The sequence below is a fragment of the Oryx dammah genome, unplaced genomic scaffold (genome assembly GCF_014754425.2).
Source record: "Oryx dammah isolate SB20612 unplaced genomic scaffold, SCBI_Odam_1.1 HiC_scaffold_18, whole genome shotgun sequence".
Taxonomy (NCBI): Eukaryota; Metazoa; Chordata; class Mammalia; order Artiodactyla; family Bovidae; genus Oryx; species Oryx dammah.
Window position 1 is genome coordinate 37,580,227 of NW_024070202.1, and position 20,824 is coordinate 37,601,050.

At 37.1% G+C, this 20,824-nt stretch overlaps 1 protein-coding gene across 1 annotated transcript in view; it reads left to right on the forward strand.

The window, feature by feature from the left end:
- SEMA3E (semaphorin 3E) overlaps nt 1–20,824 on the forward strand; it is a 277,468-nt gene that overhangs the window by 143,255 nt on the left and 113,389 nt on the right. The window contains exons 2-4 of the mRNA XM_040260711.1: nt 5,445–5,605; nt 15,149–15,208; nt 18,655–18,774. Of these exons, the coding sequence (XP_040116645.1) occupies nt 5,445–5,605; nt 15,149–15,208; nt 18,655–18,774 (341 nt within the window). The remainder of the gene's footprint in view (nt 1–5,444; nt 5,606–15,148; nt 15,209–18,654; nt 18,775–20,824) is intronic.

The following is a 20,824-nucleotide window of genomic DNA, read 5'->3' on the forward strand; positions in this document are numbered from 1 at the left end:
CTGCACAGTGGTGATGGACACCCCATCTACTATGGATAATTAATAGCAAAGCTCTCCAGTCAACTTTCCTTATTTAAATTTTGGCACCAGCAATGACCAAATAACCTTAGCTGTGTGCTATGCTGTGCTTAGTTGCTTAGTCCTATCTGACTCTTTGTGACCCCATGGATTGTAGCCCACCAGGCTCCTCTGTCCATGGGATTCTCCAGGCAAGAATACTAGTGGGTTGCCATGCCCTACTCCAGTTAACTGTGTTCTGAATCTCTTTAAAACCTCTCTTTTTGCATTTGGGAAACAGGAATAGTTGCAGGTCCTCCCTCTTACAAGTAAGTGCCTCATGATTAAGTGAGATGTTTAGCCAAATATCTAGACAACTGTGATCCATTTCAAACTGAGACATAAAATTAACCATCCTGTCAGACAGTGCTCTTAAGCAATTTGTATAGTTTTTCTCTTGTATTTTAGTGACTTTGGATTTTTTTAGAAGCCTGGGGTCTATTCCAGACCTCTCATTTTGTTTTTTATTTCCCAATATTTTAATACCCCTAAGTATATATTTATTTGTTCAATTGAATATTTGCATGAGTCATCTCAGATCCTTTTTGGAAAGAGGCAAGTAAAATAATCAAATAAAAGTAGAAAATTAGAGTTAGTATTAAAGCATAAATATGCAAAACCTTTAAAAATATTTATGTTGTAGAATTCCTCTGTGTTATTCCAAATATATATCTGAAAATGAAAGTGAAAGTGAAGTAGCTCAGTCGTGTCCAACTCTTTGCGACCCCATGGATTGTAGCCCTTCAGGCTCCTCCGTCCATGGGATTCTCCAGGCAAGAATACTGCAGTGGGTTGCCATTTCCTTCTCCAGGGGATCTTCCCGACCCAGGGATCGAACCCAGGTCTCCTGAATTGCAGGCAGACGCTTTAACCTCTGAGCCACCAGGGAAGCCCAATATATATATCTGAAGCACAGACATTTACACATAGTGGATACTTTTGGCCTTCCGTGACTTAGAGCTCAAGATGTTGGAGAGTCCCAGACAGGAAGGAGGATTTGAGTCTCAGAGTGAATTAAGGATCACAATTGGGATTTATTTCTATGGAAGTGGACAAGAAAAATATAAACCATTGAACTGATATGTTTTGGTTAGTACCTTGATTCTGAAATTTCTATGGATAAGCCTGAACTTGTTAGGAATCAGTCATCAGCGCTATTCTGTTGTACTGGTCAAAGTAGAGAGTTACGGAAGCATTGAATGCCCACCCCTCATATAGGGAACATGTTTAAAGAAAACTACAGTCTATTTATTAGATCTTATATTTAAAAAAAAATAACTTCCAGTGCACCAGCCCCAAGCATCCTGCACCCTGCATCAAACCTAGACTGGTGATTCATTTCTTATATGATATTATACATGTTTCAATGCCATTCTCCCAAATCATCCCACTCTCGCCCTCTCCCACAGAGTCCAAAAGACTGTTCTATACATCTGTGTCTCTTTTGCTGTCTCGCATACAGGGTTATCATTACCATCTTTCTAAATTCCATATATATGCGTTAGTATACTGTATTGGTGTTTTTCTTTCTGGCTTACTTCACTCTGTATAATCGGTTCCAATTTCATCCACCTCATTAGAGCTGATTCAAATGTATTCTTTTTAATGGCTGAGTAATACTCCATTGTGTATATGTACCACAGCTTTCTTATCCATTCATCTGCTGATGGACATCTAGGTTGCTTCCAGGTCCTGGCTATTATAAACAGTGCTGCGATGGCAGATTCATGTTGATGTGTGGCAAAACCAGTACAATATTGTAAAGTAAAAAAAATAATAATGATAATAATAATAATAAAATAATAACAGGAACTATCCCAGGAACTGTCTTTATAAGTGAAATGAAATTTCTTAACTTACTGCCTAAGGCATGTACATCATATTCAATTTTATGTATCCAGGCATATATTGGCAGCAGTTTTTTCTGAGGCAATATGAATGAATCAGAATAAATTAGATCCAAAATTCCTGGTAACCTAAAAGTATTTCCTGACTCTATAATATTTTAAATATATGAAAAGTCATAAATTAATGTTTTAACTACTTGCCTTTGAAAGTGAATGTGAAGTCCCTCAGTCGTGCCCGACTCTCTGCGACCCCATGGATACTAGCCTGCACCAAGCTCCTCCGTCCACGGGATGTTTAAGGCGAGAGTACTGGAGTGGGTGCCATTTCCTTCTCCAGGGAATCTTCCCAAACCAAGGATCGAACCCAGGTCTCTCACATTGTAGATAGATGCTTTACCATCTGAGCCACCAGGAAGCTACTTTCCCTTTAGGCAAGTTTAAATATGGGTCATCAGCTATTTAGAATTTTTCATTGATCACTCCATTTTTGAAGATGTCAAAAATATAGATTCAGCACTATACTTTGAAAGACTAAAAATATCTGTCTTTGGATTTGTATATTTTTAACAATGAAGAAAAGTTATGACCAACCTAGATAGCATATTGAAAAGCAGAGACATTACTTTGCCAACAAAGGTCCATCTAGTCAAGGCTATGGTTTTTCCTGTGGTCATGTATGGATGTGAGAGTTGGACTGTGAAGAAGGCAGAGTGCCGAAGAATTGATGCTTTTGAACTGTAGTGTTGGAGAAGACTCTTGAGAGTCCCTTGGACTGCAAGGAGATCCAACCAGTCCATTCTGAAGGAGATCAACCCTGGGATTTCTTTGGAAGGAAAAAAAAAGCTGAAAACTAAAAAAAAAGCTGAAACTCCAGTACTTTGGCCACCTCATGCGAAGAGTTGACTCATTGGAAAAGACTCTGATGCTGGGAGGGATTGGGGGCAGGAGGAGAAGGGGACGACCCAGGATGAGATGGCTGGATGGCATCACGGACTTGATGGACGTGAGTCTGAGTGAAGTCCAGGAGTTGGTGATGGACAGAGATGGAAAAATTTGTCTTCTAGAATTCAAGAACCCCTAAATCTCTCAAATTCCTATTTTCATCCTCCCTAAATAAAGCACCTTATTATTTCCATCTCTCCCTAAAAAGTTTAAGTTCTTTATTTAGATGAGTTGTCAAATGATTCAATATCACAAGTTTTACCTTTATAAATGATACTTTGATGCTAACAATATTGCTTGTTTTAAACTAAAGATTTAAAGTTAGCCCTATCCCATGAAATGTTGGGCATCAGCAGTTTCAGAGTAGAGAAATAGAAGTTAATACATTCTTAATAGAGGGGAAAAAAAATACTTCATTTCTCTTTTCTCAGAAATAGTGTAAGGGTAGACAAAATAATGTAGATCTGTCATATTTCATATTGCTATCTGGATTTGAGTGTTTTGGTTACCAGCATTTAACCTTCTAGGAAGATTTTTGGGAAATGAAGTTATCTGTTAACTTGTCAATATTTCCAAGGAGGCTTCTTGGGAATTTTCAGCCTCCAGGGTTTTTCATATTGGAGTCATATTCTTTCTCATCCTCAAAGTCTCTCACATATCATTTACCAATCATAAGTAATAAACTGCCATATGCAGTGAAATAGCTTCAACAAACAAACAATACCACAGGTTTGCCAGATTCTGACTTTCTGAAGTAAGTTCAGTCTAGTTCAGTCACTCAGTTGCGTCAGACCCTTTGTGACCCCAGGAACCGCAGCACACCAGGCCTCCCTGTCCATCACCAGCTCCCAGAGTTCACCCAGACTCATGTCCATTGAGTTGGGGACGACATCCAACCATCTCATCCTCTGTTGTCCCCTTCTCCTGCCTTCAATCTTTCCCAGCATCAGGGTCTTTTCAAATCAGGAGGCCAAAGTATTGGAGTTTCAGCTTCAACATCAGTCCTTCCAATGAACAACCATGACTGATCTCCTTTAGGATAGATTGGCTGGATCTCCTTGCAGTCCAGGGGACTCTCAAGAGTCTTCTCCAACACCACAGTTCAAAAGCATCAATTCTTCTGTGCTCAGCTGTCTTTATAGTCCAGCTCTCACATCCATACATGACTACTAAAAAAACCATAGCCTTGACTAGACGGACCTTTGTGGACAAAGTAATGTTTCTGCTTTTTAATATGCTGTCTAAGTTGGTCATAACTTTCCTTCCAAGGAGTAAGCGTCTTTTAATTTCATGGCTGCAATCACTATCTGCAATGGCAACCCACTCCAGTACTCTTGCCTGGAAAATCCCACAGATGGAGGAGCCTGGAAGGCTGCAGTCCATGGGGTCACTAAGTCGGACATGACTGAGCAACTTCACTTTCACTTTTCACTTTCATGCATTGGAGAAGGAAATGGCAACCCACTCCAGTGTTCTTGCCTGGAGGATCTCAGGGACAGGGGAGCCTGGTGGGCTGCCATCTATGGGGTCACACAGAGTCGGACACGACTGAAGTGACTTAGCAATCACTATCTGCAGTGATTTGGGAACCCAAAAGAGTGAAGTCAGCCACTGTTTCCACTGTTTCCCCATCTATTTGACATGAAGTGATGGCACCGGATGCCATGATCTTCGTTTTCTGAATGTTGAGCTTTAAGCCAACTTTTTCACTCTCCTCTTTCACTTTCATCAAGAGGCTCTTTAGTCCTTCTGAAGTAAGAGTAGTACATAAACAGTGGCCTAAATCACAGTTTTAGACAGTAGATCCCTGTCAGTTTTAACAGTTATTCCCACTGTAGTGAATACTACCATGTTTTATTTCATTGCATTCACAGTCCTGACAGTTTCCAGACTCGGGTGATTTACTTTGGACTTGACTTTCTCAACCAGTTTCAAGTGGAAACATTGTTTTCTGACTTGGTGTTCATCTGGAATTAAATGGACTTGTTTTGGGGATATTTATTTTAGAATTGGGATTTTTATTATACATAGAGAAGTAAATGTAAAAGTCATAGTGGAATGACTTTTCTATGTAGTGCTTTACATTAAAGTTTGTGAAAAATAACTGTATTTAAAAGCATTGGCTATTGACTTTACATATTAAGTTGTATCAAAGTTTTTCCATTCATAAAGTTAAAAAAGATTATAATTTGTGCACATTGTAACTTATTTCCATTTTACTCTGTTTTTAAATGCTGAACAATTTTTTAAAAATATAGTTGAACTATAATGTTGTATGAGTCTGTTTATAACATATTGGTTTGTTATCAAGTCATATCAAGAAATGACTATCCCAATAAGTTTAGTTAATATCCATCCCTTTACATGGTTAGAATATCTACTATTTTAGCAACTTTCAAACACACAACCAAGTTTTGACAGTGTATTATATATTTTTAATCTTTCTGAACAATAAATTTTAGAGTTTGTATTTATGATAAAATGAATGAATGTTAACTGCACAGTAAAAATACATGTGAAAATAGAGCCATGAAAAAAGTATTACAAAGGTATTTGTATTTTCTCTGTGTTTAGGGTACATTTTGTTTTGCATTTCAGAGCTCTTGGATCTAAACAGAACATCGGTCTTTCATAGCCGTTTTGGATTTCTTAATCTCCAGACAATGCTGCTGGATGAATATCAAGAGAGACTCTTCGTGGGAGGCAAGGATCTTGTATATTCCCTCAGCTTAGAACACATCAGCAGTGGCTATAGAGAGGTATGAAAGAGTAAACTATATTTCAGGAGAGAAAGAAAAGGAGTAAGGCAGAAATCTTCTTGAATGGGTGTTACTTGGATTAGATTTTTCATTGTCTTGACCACGTGAACATTCTGAGTGATAATATTATTGAAAGAAATAAAATACACATTAAAAATAAAATCATTTTGAGAAGATTTATAAATAACGCAGAATAAACTTTTCTAGCACACCACTGATCCCCAAATCCCCAAAAGACTTCTGATTGATGCATTGAAACTTTCTCTTGCCTAGTGGCCCTTGTACCACACCCACTCTCCTGACACCTAGGTCTGCATATTCTGATTTAAAGTCCCTTTGGGCTTTATTACTCCAAAAATCCCAGCCTGAAGAAATATGGATGTGTGAACTCAGTGTAGCTGACTCATGTATTTCTGATTCAGATGGATGCTCTTTAAACCTAAAGGATTAAAATATATTAAAACAGGCAAGCACTCAACTTTTTTGAGAAGGTTAACTATAAGAAGAAAAATGGTTCTTATAATCTGTGCTTATAGAGTTGAATTAATATGTTTCCAGAACTATATCAACCTTACATAAAACATTCAGATATATGTAGACTATAGCATTTTTTGGCATAAAGGTATGTATTACATAATATATTTTCTTTATAATTTACTTGTATATTTTTATGATTGTCAAAATGAACAATGTCCATATTTTTTAAAGTCATTTTAAAAAATTATCATAAAAAGCAATACCTTCAGCCCATCCAATTCCTAATCTCTAGAGGAAATCATTTAAAAGTCTCGTTTTCTCTGGTTCTTATCTCTATGTGACTAAGTGACATTTGTATACTGTTCTTTCTTGATATCACTAGTTTTAGACAATATCTGTTGACTTTCTGTAAAGGAAGATGAAGATTTTTGCTTCCTTTTCTTGCAATGATGTAGCTAAATTCTGTACAATTTCAGCAGCAACCCCTACTCATCTGCCCTGTCATCTTCCTATTATAGCTGTACCACATATTTTAGCTAAGTAGTAACAGAGGATGAGATGGCTGGATGGCATCACTGACTCAATACACGCGAGTCTGAGTGAACTCCGGGAGTTGGTGATGGACAGGGAGGCCTGGTGTGCTGCGATTCATGGGGTCGCAAAGAGTTGGACACGACTGAGCGACTGAACTGAACTGAACTATATACATTATTATAATTAGGAAAATAGATCACTTCTTCCCCCTCCCCTAGATTAAATGTTTCTCTTTTTTTTGCTTGAATTATTGTTGTTTAGTCTCATGTCCAATTATTTTGTGACTCCATGGACTGTAGCCCACCAGGCTCTCTGTCCATGGGATTTCCCAGGCAAGAATACTGGAGTGAGTTGCCATTTCCTTCTCCAGGGGATCTTCCTGACGCAGGGATCAAACTCAGGTCTCCTGCACTGGCAGGCGGATTCTTTACCATTGAGCCACCAGGGAAACCCAATATCTGTTACATAAAATAATAAACAATGTAAATATCTTAGAAGACATAATAGTTAAATAAATACCTAGAACTCACCTGCCAACTCAAGAATGACATTATCACCATTCCCACTGCTTGCAGTTACCTTTTGTCTCCTCCCTCTCTTCCTCCTGTGTCTCCTGCTGCCTAGAAGCCATCACTCTGATGGCTTTTTTGGTTTATTTATTTATTAATTTTAAATGTTAAAGAATTATTTTATCATAATGAGTGTTTCCCTATTATAGTATATTGTTTAGAGTTACTTGTTTTAAGCTGTGTAAAAATGATGCACCATAGTTTATTGTAGTCTTCTGGGGTTGCTTTTTGGTTTTTTTTTTTGTTTAGTATTAGTTATTAGGTTCAATTGTGTTACTTGCATCTGTACTTCCTTTGTTGTAGGGGTATGAAGACTGAAGGAGGAACACAATTTCAATTTTTAGTTTAAATCTTGGCTTTGCATTTGTAGTTGGGCTTCCCTGGTGGCTCAGAGGGTAAAGCGTCTGCCTGCAATGCAGGAGACCTGGGTTCGATCCCTGGGTCAGGAAGATCCCCTGGAGAAAGCAATGGCACCCCACTCCAGTACTCTTGCCTGGAAAATCCCATGGACAGAGAAGCCTGGTAGACTACAGTCCATGGGATCGCAAAGAGTTGGACATGACTGAGTGACTTCACTTCACTAGCATTTGTAGTACTCGGCAAATTCCTTAATCCCTTTATTCTTCTGCTTTCTCATTTGTTAAAGGGGACAAATATTAGGGTATTCACTGAATATTAGGGTATTCACTGAAAAAAATCTGCATGTTAAGTGGACCTTCACAGTTTGAACCCATGGTGTTCAAGGATCAACTATAACAATCAGAACTTGTACTGTTATATACACATTAGACTGATTTTTCCTGTGCAATTTTGAAATAGGTAAGAACTTACCATTTACTGGGCTTCCCTGGTATCTCAGAAGGTAAAGAGTCTGCTTGCAGTGCAGGTAGACCCAGGTTTGATCCCTGGGTCAGAAAGATCCCCTGGAGAAAGCAATGGCTACCTACGCCAGTATTCTTATCTGGGAAATCCCACGGACAGAGGAGCCTGGTGGGCTATAATCTATTGGGTCACAGAGTCAGACAGGACTGAGTGACTAACATTTTCACTTTCACTACCATTTAATAAATTTACTGTTAGTTTTTTAGATACTGACTTTGCTTTATAAATTAATTCATTCATAGCATTTCCCAGACTATGTAATGATACTTTCACCCTGAAATTCTGTTCTCTTGTATCTATGTCACATTCATAAAAGACCCTTAACCTTCACTCAAAAATGGAAGAGTCAGTCCTGGTGGTAACACTAAAATTTCTACCCTTATTATTCCATTTGTTTTATTTCATGAGATCCTCCTACCTGCCAGAAAAAATTTCTGCAGATTACTCTCTTGAAAAGTCTCTAAAATCCACAGATAACATGATACTTCGATTAAACTCTGATTTCATCAGGAACTTCCTAAGAAATTTATTTAAACCTTTTTTTTTTTCTTTGCACTTTTGTCTAAAGTCTTTTGGTGCAAAATGCTTTGGACTGAGCTAGAGGAAATCATTATTCAGGTGAAAATATTAAGGTATCTTGAGATTCTGATCATTATGTGACAATAGCAGAACTAGAAGACGATGGCACCCCACTCCAGCACTCTTGCCTGGAAAATCCCATGGATGGAGGAGCCTGGTAGGCTGTGGTCTATGGGGTTGCGAAGAGTCTGACACAACTGAGTGACTCTGCTTTCACTTTTTACTTTCACGCATTGGAGAAGGAAATGGCAACCAACTGCAGTGTTCTTGCCTGGAAAATCCCAGGGACGGGGGGAGGGCCGTCTACAGGGTCGCACAGAGTTGGACACGACTAAAGCAACTTAGCAGCAGCAGCAGTATAGATAGAAGACTTGGAAAGAGAAAAACATGGGGAGGATATGGCAACACACTCCATTCTTGCCTGGAGAATCTCATGGACAGAGGAACGTGGTGGGCTGCAGTCCACGGGGTCACAAAGAGTCAGACACAACTGAAGCGACTGAGCATTTTATAAGACAATAATTGAGTTATTAATCGCCTTGAACGGTGCCAGAAATATGTAGTGTTATCCACATATTTGCTATCATGCTTATTATCTAAACAAGACACAGAATTAGCATATGATTCTTGTGTGCTTCCATTTCTAAGTGAGGTATAAGAGTCCTTCATATTAAAGACTGTTCAACTAAGTTCTAGAAATAGTCATGGAAATACAAAGTATGCAGAAATGAATAAAACAGTCCCTACCCTAAAATATTTCTAGTGCAATGGAGAAGATACATATACATCTGTCATAGATAGCACAATTTGAGAACTATAATAAAGGCTCATATAAAACACTAAGAAAATATGCATAAACTGAGAGTTGGGGTTTCCTGGAGGAGATATAATTTAAAAGTGGACTTTGAATAGTAGGAATTTTGATTCACACAGTTTGGTAGTGAGGACAGGGAAGAAGCGGAGAAGTTTTAGAGCAATTTGAAATAATGATTTGGCTGAAGTAGATAGGTGAGGTGGGGGCATGTGGGTGGGAACTGGGGAGAGTGATAGTTAAGGATGGAAATATGGTTTAGACCAGATCCTGAAGAACATTTTACTGCTGAGCTGTTGAAACTTAAGCAATGTAGGAGCCAGTGGGAGAGTCTGAGTACTTGTATAACATAATGAGAAGATAGTTTAGGGTGATTGCTCTAGCAGCAGCATGTTGGGTAGTGGAAAAAAGAGGAGAATAAGGCCACGAGGCCAGTAAGTAGCAATTAGAATTTAAAACCAATTTCATTTGTCTCAGAAGCCTAAGCTATTTCTATTACACCATAGAATTGAGAACCAGGCTGCTACTTTGGTGTGAACTGTGTCTCCCAAATTGGTCTTCAGCTTACCATTAGTTCTGCCTTTTGTTATCAGCTGTTTCTTTCCTCTTGGTTCTTACTGCCTTTGCATCACTAGTGTTTCCTTTAGTGATGGTTAATAGACTAGTGAAACAGTAGTTGGTGACAGAAGCAGAGGAAAACCAATGATAAGAACAAGAAGGAACCGTTTCCCCTTTGTTAATTTATGGCAACGTTGAGAGTCCAAAGAAGCTCTGGTATTCAAAGACAGCATAGGGACTAGCTGGTCTGTGTTCTGTTGATGTAGCCCCTTGCAATCTGTGCATATTTGAGAATTACCAAGGCTTCCTGAAAAATAAAGTGAACGTTGGTTTATTTAAGCTGTATTTTATAGGACTTCATGTGCTCAGTCATGTCCCACTCTTTGCGACCCCATGGACTGTAGCCCACCAGGCTCCCCTGTCCGTGGGGATTCTCTAGGCAAGAATACTGGAATGTCAAATTCAAAAAAAAAAAAAGAATACTGGAATGGATTGCCATGCCCTCCTCCAGGGGATCTTCCCAACCCAGGGATTGAACCCAGGTCTCCCGCATTATAGGCGGATTCTTTACCATCTGAGGCACCAGGGAGGACTTCATCAGATATTCCATATTTAGTAATAAATTTTTGCCTTAACTTTTACCCATGACTTTTCTGTTTCTAAATTTTACCTTTTTTTTTTCTTCTAAAATTATTCTTACCACTATTATTTAAGGCTAAATTTACACTACTTAATTTGGATATCTATAAATAAAGTTTAGTCACTTCTATTTGTAAAAATATTTATACTTTTCTCACTCAAGTTTATTGAATGAAAGGTGAAAAAATTCTTCCATTTTAGAACTTCATTTTTTTAAGTGGGAGAAAGGTATTAGAATATAATTTGCATATAAAATGGCAAATGATGTTTCACATTAATGATAGCAATTTAGTAGATTTCATCCATTAAAAAGGGCATTTGTTGTTCAGTCACTAAATTATGTCTGATTCTTTGTGACCTCATGGATGGCAGCACACCAGGCTCCTCTATCCTCTGCTATCTCCCATAGCTTGCTCAAATTCATGTCCATTGGGTCAGTGATGCTATCTAACCATCTCATCCTCTGCTGCCCTCTTCTCCTTTTGGCTTCAATCTCTCCCAACATCAGAGTTTTACCAGGCCAGAAATGTTTGTGTTATAATAATAGTGTTCTAATTCAAAAGCTTTTGATTATCAACATTTCAAGAACAAATTTTATCTGTAATGCAGAAGATTATAATTCTGGTTATAAAGTATTTGAATAATGACAGTCATTATAACTAATTATAAAAGCATAAACAGTAAGAGGAAAGTGTGACAGGTTAAAACTACCATTTATAAACCATTAAGTCTCTTTTAATGTGTTATATTCAAAATATATTTTCTTGATTTTAATGACATTTGTAGGACCTTTGATTAAAATATGTGTTGATGGGCACTGGTACTATATATAGATGTAAAATATAGAAATAAAAAACTAAAATATAAACAAGATTTTTCATTAGAATAATAGAATTAGGAAGAGAATATTAGACAAAGTTATAATAGTGTCTTAGTCACTGAAATATATTCCAAGAGAGATTTACATTTGCTAGATCATTTTATTTAATCTTTTTCAAAATAAAAAGGAAATAATGTTTTTTAGACAGTTAAATTATTACTTTTTTGTTCATTTGTTTTTGCTCTCCAAAATCTCTGAGTGTTCTAACATCATGTAACAATAGAATAGTTAAATTCTTAATCCTGGTATAATTAGGAGGTTCAATAGGGAGTCCAGAAAAGAATACTTTGTAATTTAATTTTTATTTTATTTTTCTCATTTGAGCTATACAAGAATAGTAAATGGCCTGTTAAAATGCATTAGAACAATTAAATTATATAGTAGGAATATTGTGATGAAATCATGTGTATTTAACCTTTTGCTTTTTGTACCTTTCTTGGTGCAGAGAATTTGGAAATGTCATTACACCCTGTTGTTTAACTGCCTTTAAAAACACTTTATGCAGAACAGATAGCTTAATTTTATGACTTTTTGTTGATGCTATACTTTGGAGCAGAACCAAAAGGCATCCTGACTGCCAAAACAAATGAAGAAAATCATTTCCCTTACTGTCTTGGCAGAACATCTGTACATAATGGCTTTAAAATAACTTCTGATTTCCAGTGAGATCATTCTCTTGTCTTTTCTCACCTGAGTGGACATCTGAATACAGTCCTGAGCCTGTTAAATTGTGTTAAAAAGTGGTTAAGTGATCATAACTTAATCTTCCACTTCTTTCCCTCTGTGAACCCAGAGTGATCTGGTTAAGACCGTTTTCTCTGCCCTCGGAAATCCTGCCAGTCTTTCATACTCACTAAATTCTGTAGGATTTCCTCCCTGATTAAATTGGAAAGTGCTGCTTGTCTCATTTACTTGACACTGATTGTAGCCTTTTCATGTCAGTGAATCTCTCTCTCAAACTGTATTGTAGGCTCCTTTAGTGAACTAACTTTTTGAAGAATGTGGTAAATAAATGTTGACTGATACAAATCTGTCAGTAGCCAATGAATAAGCAGTGATGGCATTAAAGACCCTGTGTCAGGTAGGCATTTTAGGGCTACAGAAGTAAGTCACTGCCTTGCCCTTTCTAACTTACAGCCTAATAAGACAGCTAAAATTGAGTACACATACTGTGATATCATAGGAAGAAAAAGCAAGAAAAACAATTCAGTGCATTAAAGGAGGGACAAATGCCATCTGTTGAAAATTATCTGGGAATATCACTGAAGATGTGCCTGAAGTAATGATCTCATCATTCCTAGAGCAATCGTCATGATTAGGTTTGCTGCTAGAAATAACACATTCTGGCAGTCCTAGAAGGACCATGTATTGTCCTCACCACCACAGAATATATTATGTGTGTGTGTGTGTGTGTGTGTGTGTGTGTGAATTTCACCTTGCTTTTAGACAATCAGCCTGTCATAGTTTCATTGTTGCTGGCAGAAGACAGGGGGCGCCTGGCCTGGAAATAGAGGGCTCTGTCACTCCCAGTACAGCAGACTGTATGAGCCTCATGTCTCCATCAGTTGTTTTTCCTCCTCAAGTCCCACAGAGCCAAGCAGCCTAAGGAGATGTTGTACACACAGTGAATATATGTTGACCCAATTTACCAACTTCCAGCTCAGAATGAAGTGAAGTGAAGTTGCTCAGTCGTGTCCGACTCTTTGCGACCCCATGGACTGTAGCCTACCAGGCTCCTCTGTCCATGGGATTTTCCAGGCAATAGTACTGGAGTGGGTTGCCATTTCCTTCTCCAGGAGATCTTCCCAACCCAGTGATCGAACCCGGGTCTCCTGGCTCTCTCAGACAGCCGCTTTACCGTCTGAGCCACCAGGGAAGTTCAGCTCAGAATACTCTCAGTCTTAAAAGGAGTCTTCTAGCAAACCTGTCCAGCCTTTGCCCAGAGGGAGACATTATTTTTATTATCCTGATCAAGAAAAAAATCTATTTGCCCTGGAGGGAGGATCTATCTCTATCTTCCAAGGCTGTTTGAAAAGAAAGCTGAAAACAAAATTAGTCAACAAAATATAGGAATCCTCTAGAGAATTGCCCCCCCAAAACAATGTGTTCAAATAGTCCCAGAAATAATCCACATAGAACCAATGATTGAGAAGAATGAGGTTGTAAATTGCGGTTATTCTCTTGTCTGGATACTGTTTCAACATTGAAAAGCTGAACTTTGGTATTTTTTCCAAAATATTGGTTATCAAATACTTTGAAATTGTAGAAATATAGTTTAAATAAGTCTCATTTTACATAATGATGAAAAGTAAATAAAAAGGATGTTAATATTATAAGAGGAAAAGCCCTGCTTCTTATAAAGATCTTAAGAATGTTAATCATTATGATTGACAGGTGAGATATTCTCTGATTTACTCATATTAATAAGCAAATTATCTTTCCAGTGATGAGTAATCCTAAAATTAATTTGTATTTTGAGCTTGTGTTTACACAGGTACACACATACATTCTAGCATATCCTTTTGAATGATTTTTGCATCCATAGTAAAACTATAATTCCAAAACCAAATTGAATCTCAAATTAGAATATATTTTAGAAGTCATCTGAGAAAACCTATTGCTCAGTGTCTGAATTTTTTTCTAAAAAAGGATCAATAAAGTTTTTAAATTCAACAGTTTTTCTTCCAGCATCCTTATTCTGCAGCGGTGTTAAGGACCCTCTTCAGGCTGTTGTAAGGCTGCAATTGAACCTGACATTGTTACGTTAATGTGATATTGTTCCTGAATCTTATATGCTCCATCGATAGATCTATGATATAATGAAGAGCATTGATTCTAGGCTTTTCTATGTGTGCTTTTGGCTTTTAACTGGCTTTCTTTGGTATCTCTACTTGTTCTTTGTCTTTCTTTTTTATGTTGCAACATAACAAAAAGTGCTCATGTGTTTCTGTTTGTTGCTGTTCAGTCACTAAGTTGTGTCCAACTCTTTGCAACCCCATGGTCTGCAGCACGCCAGGCTTCCCTGTCCTTCATTATCTCCTGGAGTTTGGTCAAATTCATGTCCATTGTGTTGGTGATGCCATCTAACCTCGTCATCTTCTGCCTGCCCCCCTTCTCCTCCTGCCCTCAGTCTTTCCCAGCTTCAGAGTTTTTTCCAGTGAGTCGTCTCTTTGCATCAGGTAGCCAAAGTATTTAAAAGTTTATATACTGCACTGTGAAAGCAAAGGACCACATGATGCTGAATATTGTTCACAAGAAACTTAGGGGGCCTATTATAGTAATAACAATATCAAAGTAATGTTGTATTCCTATAGTTGAAACCATGCAGTGCTTACTCTTATGATAATAAACTTAATCATACCAAGATCATCATAATTAAATGCTATTGTCACCACTTTTGTAAGTCCCCAAATATTTTTCATGTATTAAGGCCTGGATTTGGCTCCATAATATCTGAGTTAAGTGATAAACCTCTTGGTCTTCTCAAAGAAAGAAATAGAACCAACAAAAATAAAATAAAATATAAAGTATTGACTTACAGAAAAAATGAAGTGGGTCTTCAGTGTAGTTTATTTTTATATGTTTGCCTAATAGTGCATTATATTTTATTTCAGATACACTGGCCAAGTACAGCACTAAAAACAGAAGAATGCATAATGAAAGGAAATGATGCCGTAAGTAGTATTCATTATAAACTAAACATATCATTAATTGTAGTCCTGGTCAGTGACAAGGGACTGAATCTCTAACCTGTTATTTGTTCCTAAAAAGCATATATACAATTCATGCAAGGAAGAAATATATATATCTAGATATATATACATATATTATATATTCACACACAGAAGTTGAAAGAGAAGAGTGAAAAAGCTGGCTTAAAACTCAACATTCAAAAAATGAAGATCATGGCCTCCGGTCCCATTACTTCAGGGCAAATAGATGAGGAAAAAGGGAAACAGTGACAGATTTTATTTTGGGGGGCTCCAGAATCACTATGGATGGTGACTGCAGCCATGCAATTAAAAGACACTTGCTCCTTGGAAGAAAAGCTATGACAAACATAAATAGCATATTAAACAGCAGAGACATCACTTTGCCAACAAAGGTCCAACTAGTCAAAGCTATGGTTTTTCCAGTACTCATGTATGGATGTGAGAGTTGGATCATAAAGAAGGCTGAGTGCCAAAGAATTGATGCTTTTGAACTGTGGTGCTGGAGAAGACTCTTGAGACTCCCTTAGACAGCAAAGAGATCCAACCAGTCAATCCTAAAGGAAATCAACCCTGAATATTCATTGGAAGAACTGTTGCTGAAGCTGAAGCTCCAAACTTTGGCCACCTGATGCAAAGAGGCAACTCATTGGAAAAGACCCTGATGCTGGGAAAGATTGAGTGCAGGAGGAGAAGGAATGGGACAGAGGATCAGATGGTTGGATGGCATCACCTACTCAATGGACATGAGTTTGAGCAAACTCTGGGAGACAGTGATGGACAGGGAAGCCTGGAATGCTGCAGTCTTTGGGGGTTGCAAAGAGGTGGACATGACTTAGAGACTGAACAACAATACACACCATACCACACACACACACACACCACACACACACACACACACACACACACACGGCTTCCCAGGTGGCACTAGTGGTGAAAAACCCACCTGCCAGTGCAGCAGATATAAGAGACGTGGGTTCAATCCTTGGGTTCAGATGTTCCCCTGGAGAAAGGCATGGCAAGCCACTCCAATATTCTTGCCTGGAGAATCCCATAGACAGAGGAGCCCAGTGGGCTACAGTCCATAGAGTTGCAAACAGTTGGATATGAATGAAGCAACTTAGCACAAACACACACATATACATACATACATACATATTTGATATATACATGTACATTGTCTATGTGTACATAATTACTTTAAAATTATTTTCATTGTGGAGTTAGTGTAGGGAACCAAGGTGCCATCTAGATCTTGGTTTTCTTTTCTTTTATTACATTTTACTATATTTTAATCAATTCAGATTTATTCATTCTTATAGTGTTTATTTCCTATGTATTAGAGAGAAAAGAAATTTCAGGTAGTATCTTAAAGATAAGCTAAGCACCTTCTTTGTGAGATCTTGTTTCACTTTGATTAGTGAATTAGAAACAAATGAAGAAGTTAAAGGATAAAAAACTAAAAACTTGATAGAAGATGGCAAAGGCAATAGACATGCTTTATGTATTCCACATGTTTTGAGGAGATCGCCTACTGAAGGAATCAGTCTTTCATTTCTCCATAACTTACCTTTAGTGTGTGAAAGGGAAGAGGTGGTGCAGCAGCAGCAGCAGTCCTCTTCCACAGTTCTGAGCACATGAACACACGAGTGAAAGGACTTTTCACATGTTAGGTGTAACCAGCTGATGACACAGTTCACAACTTTGGAAGAAGCATGCACATCTCTTTGGAAGAAGCATGCACATCTCCTTTAGAGAGTTAACTTGTTCTTTTTTCTATCAGAAGAAAAAGCAAAAACATGTGAAAAATTAACACACATTCTACCAGCACCTCATTCTTGTGTAGCAACTGGGTAACTGTCAAGGAATGAGTCTTCCTTGCTTCCTGTCTGCAGCCTGTTGCTGACTAATTAAACACATTCAGAGGCTGTGTCAGTCTAAACCCAGCAGAGCCAGAATATGGTCTCATTGTCCCCTCAAGATGTGCCCATTTCAGGAGGTGAGAAGCATGTGCTTACAGCAAGATGAAAATAGGATATTAGATTTTCCCAACATATGGGTCATCCATAGACTAGGATGCTATGTTAATGAAACTAAGAAATAAATCTTAGTGACCCAAATAATCTGTTCATTAGTGCATTACTTGTTCTTGCCAAGGGAATGCTATAATCTCAGTCATTTATGGTATGATGGTTCTGTTGGCTTTTTTCATCCCAATACTGTTATATGAGAGACTTTAAAACTCAAAATCTGTCTTTATAAAATATCTTTTACTGACTATTGCCTCTACCAATGCCAAGGTAATATTTAACAATTAAAGGGTTTGGTATGTCTCTCATAATTTAAATGCACTGCTGCTGCTGCTGCTGCTGCTAAGTCGCTTCAGTCGTGTCCGACTCCGTGTGACCCCATAGACGGCAGCCCACCAGGCTCCTCTGTCCCTGGGATTAATTTGCCAACAAAATATTCACTAAAATTTACTTAAGTTGGTTTGAAATAGTTTTAGAACGTTTTTTTCATTTAGCATACTCACCTAATGATTGATCTATTAAAACTTTGTTGACTGTGGGCTGTGTATTAGGTACTGAGTTTGATTAACTATGGAATGTAAGGATGTACAAAACTGAGATTCTGTTTTCTGATGAGCTTACAGTTGAATCCCATTTTAGACAAACTAGAGATCTGAGGCCAAATGTGACCTGCCATGAATGAAGTTTTCTTGGAATATATCCATATCCATTTATTTTTCTGTTGACAATGGCTGCTTTTATGCTATAGCTGCAGAAGTTAAGTAGTTGCAACAGAGACCAGATGGCCCATCAAACTAAATATATTTACTCTCTGGTTCTTTATAGAAAAAGTTTGCTGATCCCAGGACTGTAATCTTACAGTAATAGGTATAAAATGTTATTTTTACCAGTTCGTTTCCATCTATTTACTTGAAAATTCTCTTTGAAAGTCCTTTATATGAATTTATGAGTTTGAAAATACAGGACTTACTTTTCCAAACATCAGAACTCTTTGTGCCCTGAAGTCTGCATATGTTTCCTTGAGGGTAATGAAATTACTTCTACTGATTAGTCTTCTGACTTTATGTTGATTTATATGTACTTTAAAAAATAACAGTATTGATAATAATTTAATTACCTAGTGAAACATTGCCTTGGAAATCTACACCTGAATACACTTCTGACCAGTGCTTTTTAAAAAAAACTCCTCAATTGTGTACTAGAATAGCTCATAGTGATGCACTCCCATTATTGATTATAATTGATACCTCGCTATATCCATCTCCCCCGACTCTTCTGCTGGTCGTTGTCCTCTCTAGGGTTAGGGAAAACAACAGTCAAAAAAAGAAGCAAAACATTTTTATTACACTAACCAATTCCTTTTTTTTCTCCTGGTTTTAGAATGAATGTGCAAATTATATTCGGGTTTTGCATCACTATAACAGAACACATCTACTGACCTGCGGGACAGGAGCTTTTGACCCACTCTGTGCCTTCATCAGAGTTGGATACCATTTGGAGGTATGACAGTTTCATTCATTGCTCTGAATGAATTATCACAAGTAATGCTTAAAATAACTTTGTTTTAAAAGAAAGGTTATGGCATTTCTTTGGATAAAAGAGAAGAGCATTTGTGATATTCTGAATTAATTTGCTTGAGTGAGAGGCAAAAAGATTTCTTGTCAGTTATGAAATCTGTGAACCAGTTAATTCTTTATGCATTCCTTCACTGAAGAATTTCATTTACTTAATTTGTCCACTTAAAAATATTTCTTAATATCAAACTGTGTTCTTATATGATTTGTATTGGTGTAAGCACCAGAGTAGAATGAATGTATTTATATATATACACATACATGTGTATGTGTAAATAAATTTATATAAACAAAATTACTACATACAGTATCTTTTAAAAGACATGCCCACAGGCTTGTTGATCCTATAATAACTCCTTTTCTTGGCCAGATGAGGTAGGGAGGTGGAGTTGAGGTGGGGGATAGATTGCAAACTGACTTAAGATAAATAATAGTTGATGAGAGCTATCCATGTCTTCCCCTAAGACCCCACCACTAGGTGATATGGTATTATTTAAGCAAATCACAACTGAATTCTGCTACATGCATATATAAAGTAGCAGGCTTGATGATCAGTCATATAACTGGTTTCAACAAACTGGGTAAACTACCAGCTCTCATTTATTTAGGCACATGTCAAGCACTTTAGATCTCAGTTTCACTGTGAAACATACTAAATAATGTTCTGATGTCAGGTTCTGTTACCTTTCCTTGTAATCAGAAGGCAGAATCCTACATCAAGATAGGACACAGATAGAACAGAGCTCTGGATGATCTGTAGTTAAGCAGCTAGACTCTCTCTTATAAAAAAAAATCTGATTTATTTACAGTGTTATGCCAATCTCTGCTGTATGGCACAGTGACTCAGTTATACACATATAGACACTCCCTTTTTTAAATACTCTTTTCCATATGATTTAATCACAGGATATTGAGTTTAGTTCCCTGTGCCATACAGTAGGACCTTGTTGTTTATCCATTCTGTATGTAATAATTTACATCTGCTAACCCCTTGACTCTTGTACATTTATGAAAAGGCAGCAGTGACTGTAAAGTATTTTCAGCTACCATGTATGAAGAACAACATTCATTTCACAGATATTCCTGAAAAATTATTTCTGATATTCCTGATACTAGTTAACACTCATGTGCACACATAATTAGCAGTATCTGAAGTGCTAACTCTAAGTGCCTCTAGAAAGTGCCCCTGATTGGGGCACTTCAGCTGGTAAGCATCCTTATAGGCAGGATTTTTGATTAACATATTTTAAATGTTAAGAAACCACCTCTAGTTGTAGATTAAAGTTAAATAGCATACACAAACACATCACAGTGTATTTACTAAATTATTTTAGAGTAACAATTCAAGTGATAAAATGGGAGAACTTAGGCAGAGATATAGAAGGCAAAGGAGGCTAGTGCAAAGCCAAATATTTATATATATTCTGTATATAAGAATATATATAAATATATATATATGTATATACATATGTATACTTATATGTATACATATATACATATGCATATGTATATATATATATATTTATATATACACACACACATAAGTATACACACAAACACATAAGTATACATATATACAGTTCAGAATGTAGACAGTTTGTGGTGCAGATCTAATGGAAAGAAATCCTCTCAGTTTCCATTGATCTGAAAATGACTTTCTTTCATCTTTATTTCTGGGAGATATTTTCCCTGAGTATAGAATTTTGGGTTAACAGTATTTCTTTTGTTTGTTTCTTTAAGCATCTCAAAAATGCCTCATTGTCACCTAATCTTTTTCTGATGTAAGTTCAGCTTTCATTCATATTGATATTACCCTGTTTGTAATTGCTTTATCTTTCAACAGTTTCTCTTTATCTTTGGTTTTCAGTAGTTTTTCTATATTGTGCCTATGTGTGTGGTGGTGATAGTGGAGAGATGGGTATTTTTATTTCTTGGGATACTTGATAAAAAATGATATTTTTATTTCTTGGGATACT